The 6,000-nt window shown below is 43.7% G+C and overlaps 1 protein-coding gene across 1 annotated transcript in view; it reads left to right on the top strand.

Annotated features, from left to right (window-relative positions):
• The first annotated feature begins 1,367 nt into the window (after positions 1–1,367).
• The window catches only part of LOC140453379 (forkhead box protein O3-like), a 210,753-nt gene continuing 206,120 nt past the window's right edge, over positions 1,368–6,000 (top strand). The window contains exon 1 of the mRNA XM_072547968.1: positions 1,368–2,112. Coding sequence (XP_072404069.1) covers positions 1,687–2,112 — 426 coding nt within the window. The 5' untranslated portion in view covers positions 1,368–1,686. The remainder of the gene's footprint in view (positions 2,113–6,000) is intronic.

The following is a 6,000-nucleotide window of genomic DNA, read 5'->3' as shown; positions in this document are numbered from 1 at the left end:
ATCCTGTTGTAATCTGAGATAACCTTCTTCACTGTCCACTACACCTTCAATTTTGGTGTCATCTGCAAACTTACTAACTATACGTCTTATGCTCACATCCAAATAATTTATATAAATGACGAAAAATAGTGGACCCAGCACCGATCCTTGTGGCACTCCACTGGTCACAGGCCTCAAGTCTGAAAAACAACCCTCCACCACCACCCTCTGTCACCACCTTTGAGCCAGTTCTGTATCCAAATGGCTAGTTCTCCCTGTATTCCATGAGATCTAACCTTGCTAACCAGTCTCCCATGGGGAACCTTGTTGAATGCCTTATTGAAGTCCATCTAGATGACATCTACCACTCTGCCCTCATCAATCCTCTTTGTTAATTCTTCAAAAAAACTCAGTCAAGTTTGTGAGACATGATTTCCCATGCACAAAGCCATGTTGATTATTTTTAATCAGTCCTTGCCTTTCCAATCACCTTTGCCACCATATCAGGTTTACGCACTAATAAACAATTGCTCTTCAGGAACTGATTAACTCCATCAATTTGTTTACTGTTTACTGTGAAATGAGTAGAACACATTATAAATGATGAAGCAGACATTACAGTGAGCCTACTGATTTCAATACTGAAGAGGGGTCAGACTGGACTCGGAAACATTAACTCTGTTTCTCTCCCCACAGGTGCTACCAGACTTGATGAGTTTCTCCAGCACCCACTGTTTTTATTCGATTCCTTGCAAACCCGCAGCAAGCCTATTTCCCAGGTGTAATGCAAATTTGTAGACTCAGACCACTCAGTGAACTATTAGAAAATTCACACTAATGCACAACATAGGCAATGCAGGACTGCTAACTCTCAGTGAGACAGGGGACACACAATTTTCAGAAATAGGGCTCACGCACATACACATGCACATAAAGTGAAGACAGGTGAACTCTCAGAGAGGCAGGGGATACACATACACACACAAATACACACATGCACTGAAATACACATACATAATACACACATATAGATACATAAACACGCTACACAGTGAAGACAGGTGAACTCTCAGAGAGACAGGGGATACACACACATAGATACACACTGATCCACATACACACTGACACAGACAGTGATACATACACACAGTGACACTCAGTGATTGACACATAGTGAAGTCAGGAGGCTGTCAGCTGGAAGTTGCTGATGCATGTGACGTCAGAGGAGGGATTCCCTTTCAGGCCCCGCCCCACTGTGTTATTAAAATTCCATGCCCCGCCCCCGTGCGGCGGGCTCGGCCAATGGGAGCGGGCGGGCGGGCAGGGGGCGGGTCCAGGATTGGATACATTGACGGGATGGCAGGTCGAAAGGAGCGGGCGGCCAATGAGGCGGCGCCTGGCCGCTTTGTATCCATTTCAGGGGGAAGCACATGGGAAGCGGCAGCAGCAGCGGCGGCGGCGGCGCCGGCAAGTGTCAGAGCCGCAGAGAGAGTGAGAGCAGCGGCAGGACAGCACCGGCTCCTATCCATCCAGCCGAGCACTGCTCTCGGCCGTTCTCCATCTCCTTCCCTCTCTCCCTGTCTCCTGGCTGTCTGAGCTCCACACACTGACATCTCTTGTCAGTGATCCCTGCTCTCCTTTTCATTATCATTCTTGTTGTTGTTGTTGTTGTGGCATTTAGGGAGGGAGGACGGAGAGACAGAGGACATGGAAGAAGCAGTAGCGGCGCCTCGCGTGGACATCGACCCGGATTTCGAGCCGCACAGCCGGCCCCGATCGTGTACCTGGCCGCTCCCTCGGCCCGAGTTCCCCGGAGCCGAAGGCAAAACGGAGGAGAGCGGCGTGAACCAGGAGCCGGCCGCCACCGGCGAGCAGGGCAGCGGGGGCAAGGCAGAAGCGAAGGCTGCCCCCGGCATCCCTTCTCCCCTCCGGCTGAGCGAGTGCGGGCAGCACCGCAAGAAATCTTCGCGCAGAAACGCATGGGGCAACCTGTCATACGCGGATCTGATCACCAAAGCGATCGAGAGCTCTCCCGAGAAGAGACTGACACTGTCACAGATTTATGACTGGATGGTTCGCCACGTCCCTTACTTCAAAGATAAAGGCGACAGCAACAGCTCAGCGGGCTGGAAGGTAATGGCTCATTCTCGAGGTGCATTCTGCAGGTGGAACAATTGCCTGTTGCATTGTATTTTAAGAAAACAAAAGCAAAGGTTTAAACATTGCAGGACCTTAACAGCATCCTGTAGCGTAGAAGATCTGAAGCATATTTGTTGATTTATTTTTGGTTGGTCAGGTAATCCAAGCAGGAGATTAAAAGTTTCAGATGTCCTTTTTTTTCATTTCATCACTGCCCTACCCCCTTGTACACTGGGTGTAAACACAGCCAGAGCTGCAGATCAGGGTCAGTACGAGATTGCACAGAAGTTTAGCTTGTTGTTCATGTGCTGGGAACCTCATGGCTGTTTTCACTCCCTTTGTTTTAAATTTGAAGGCAGAAACTGCAAGTTAACAGCTTGGAGATAAACCCAGTGTTTCCGCGGATCTGGCAATTCCAAATCCAATTGCACAATCTATTGCTATTCGTAGCACGGAATGGAAGCAGAGGGGGAGCCAGTTTAATTATACAGAGCCAGTTGACTACAGAGAAACCGGTGTTACTGAGCCGAAATCCAGGAACGGTTCAGAACTGGGGGGGATGGATTTCTTCAAAAGCTGAAATACCGATTTAGTTTGGCAGACTTTCTGTAGAATTTCAAAGCGATTCCCCCACTAATTCCCGAAATTGTGGATACAACATTGTAATTCTTAGTTAAACATGAAGGAAATCGGATGATAAAAGATTGGATCAGCAGGTTAGAGTATTGCCATAGTTTCTGTCGAGTTCTATTCCGGGAGATGTTGCTTGGATTGATTGAAGGACAGTTGGTAAATTGTGTTGGTGATTGTTTGGTTTCTCGGGGTTGGGGGAGAGACCTTTAAGGAGATAGAAGGTAGCGCCAGAACCCTGTCAATGCTTGGTAAATACGCCTCAGAAGTTATTGTCCGCGTCCGGTAAGGAACAGGTTTGCAATGAGCTTCCTTCGGCAGCGGGAAGAGGAAATATTGCGTGACTAACCACATAAATTGTCTCAAGTTAAACATCACTAAGATGTGGCAAAGATATATTTTAGCAATCTGAAATATAATCAGTTTTACATGTTTGCCATGGTGTGTTCCTCATACCCATGCCCTTTATTATTTGATCATTTAATTTAGCTGATTTAATCTACGAAAGATGGTCATTTTACAATTTGCCAATGCACTGTAATTCCATTGCGTTGACAATGCCTGGAGCCCTCCCAAGACCTGCAAAAAAAACCCCTTCAAACTCTGTGTCTGACCCTATCGTTCTCCTCATTTCCAATAATGTACAAATGTGTGGTGAATAGCATTTTCTCACGCTGAAGAGGTGATATAGATGCAGGTGACTGTTTTGAATAGGCTGGCCTCCCGAGGCGGGGGAATGAGTGCAATTAAAAGGAATGAATTTTGCAAGAAAGTCAAATTATTCTGTGTAAATGTATATACTTTACCGAGGATTCATTGTAACAATTACAGAGGTGAACCTAACAAATTGAGATTGAAAATGATTGTTCTCAAGATCATTTGGACAGAAGTTGCGCTAACTAAGATCTATTTGCATGCAGGGATTTTGAGTTCAGAATCAGACTGTGCTGAAGATGACAGACCATGAAATTATCATTGGCCTAGCCATGTTTTAGGGAATTCCCCCTCAAACAGTATTGTCTCATATCTGAATTAGTGACTTATGAGCCTCAATCTCTCAGAGCTAAAGAAACAAGCTCTTAGTAAATCAAGCAAATATCACTAGTGCTGGGACAGACAATTGCGTTGAGTTAGTACAGTGGCAGGGAATCAGTTCAAAATTAGCCCATAAACTTGGTTCATGCTTAGCATCTTCTTTGTAAAATGAATAATGGGAAATTCCTTTGTTTATTTGTTAATTGTGAAGTCTGTTTTCTTGGACATGGTTTGACGCTGAGAGCCAAATCTGTGCTGGGGGAATTGAAATATGGGAATAACTGCATTGTACATCGGATGATGAACTTGGGTCAGCTACATCTCTGGGTGATGAATGGATAGCACTGATCTGTGCATGTCTCCATGTATTTAGAATGTGTAATTGGTGATAAGATTGCATTTTGTTGAAAAAAAAATCAGTTAGTTTGTGCAGGAACAGAAGGGATTCACTGGGTCAGAGTTGAGGAATGGATGTTTTAATGCATTGTATTTTGTATCCAGGAAACGATATGGTTTGAACTATATTCACACTAATTCAGCATAGCCTTGGGGAGAGTCTGAACTGGTAGAGAGGTGGTTATGCCAGTGAGCATTTGGATCTATTCTTAATATAATTAAACCACCAAGAGAAATAATTGAACCCTACCGCCTGTGGAACTGAGTTTCCATCCACACAGGGAAAGCTGGGGCACTGGGGGCTCATTATGTTATCCTCAGCTCCTTTACATTGTCTGAATGAGTGAATAATTCAACTCCGCACCCTGGTGATGCCATTAGGACTGACTTCATTTGAACAAAAAAAGTTTTTTTTTAAAAAACCAACATAATTTTAAAAATTAAGCGGGTATTCAAATTGACCACAATTATTTAAAATGATTTGAGTAGCAGAAGGCATTTTGATAGTAGGCATTTTTCTTTAGGTCTTCCTTGAATAGAACTTAATCTGCACATTATTTAAACACCAGTGCCATGTCTCAGCTGCATGAACTCCTGGCCAAACAGGTCTACTTTAAGTGAGTCAGGGTTAAATACTTAAAGGTAGTTTTTCCACAAAGACCATGAACTGTTACTCACAGGATTTCACACCACGAATTTGAAAATGTTGCAAATTTTGGTTTTTTTTAACTTCCAAAAATGGAAGTGTTTGGAGTTCATTTTAAAATGATGACTAAATGTTCCCTTTAAAACCTAAATAGGATTGAAATTTATAAGCTTTGCTGAATAAAGAAATTCAGATAATGTGAAAGAACACATACTGATGTCCTCTGTATGACCACTAGTCTGTGTAACCTGATGGTCCCTAATGAGATTGGAACATTATTTCAGCAATGTCTTGGCTGGCATTTTGTTGTAAGGGACTGAATTACAATCTTACTGCTGCAAACGAGCACTGGTGGGGGTGGATCAGTATCATTCGAGGAACAGAGTACTTAGTAGAAATGTATTTGCTTAGGTCTGTGCTTTGATTTCAGATGACAGAATCATTAGAGGAATCAGTGATCTGTTTGTTACTGCATTGCTAAAACTCAGTGTCTCTAAAGAAATCTTTTCTCTACCCAAGAACCCCCAACGATGTGAACTGAACATACACACACACATACACACACACATACACACAAAACACTGGAACACAAAGCCAAATTGGCTCACTAGTGTCCTTTTAGGGACAAAAATCTGCCCTCCTGATTTGGGTCAGCCTACACCTGATGCTGATCCACAACAATGTGATTGACTCAGAACTGTTGGCAAGCTGTTCAATTCAAGGGCACTTGGGAATGGGCTATAAATGCTGGATTTGCCAACTTCCCATGAATGAACAAAGAAAAATGATTCTCACGTGATAAAAGTGTGTGTGTAAATGATGCCATCTAAATAGTAGGTTTCAAGTTTGACTTCCAGCCTGTGGTGACTTATTCGATTTTAGTCTTTGGAGTAGGGAGTACTGTAATAGGCCTCAATGATAGATTGTCTGGAAAGTAAAAAGTAATCAGCAAGGATTCTCATCCAGGAGGAGTCCAGAGATACTTGCTGGAAACTGCACATATCCTGGGATTAAGGGACGGATCCATGATGACAGGTTGAGTACATTGAGTCTGTATTCTCTACACTTCTGAAGAACAAGAGGCTGTGTCACTGAAACACAAGGGATCCTGAAGGGGCTTAAGATGGTTGATGCTGAGTTACTGTTTCCACAGGCACAGTCTCATGATAAGAGGA

The sequence above is a fragment of the Chiloscyllium punctatum genome, chromosome 27, assembly GCF_047496795.1.
Source record: "Chiloscyllium punctatum isolate Juve2018m chromosome 27, sChiPun1.3, whole genome shotgun sequence".
NCBI lineage: Eukaryota > Metazoa > Chordata > Chondrichthyes > Orectolobiformes > Hemiscylliidae > Chiloscyllium > Chiloscyllium punctatum.
Note: the sequence above shows the minus strand (reverse complement) of the source record. Positions and strands in the feature narration are given on the sequence as shown.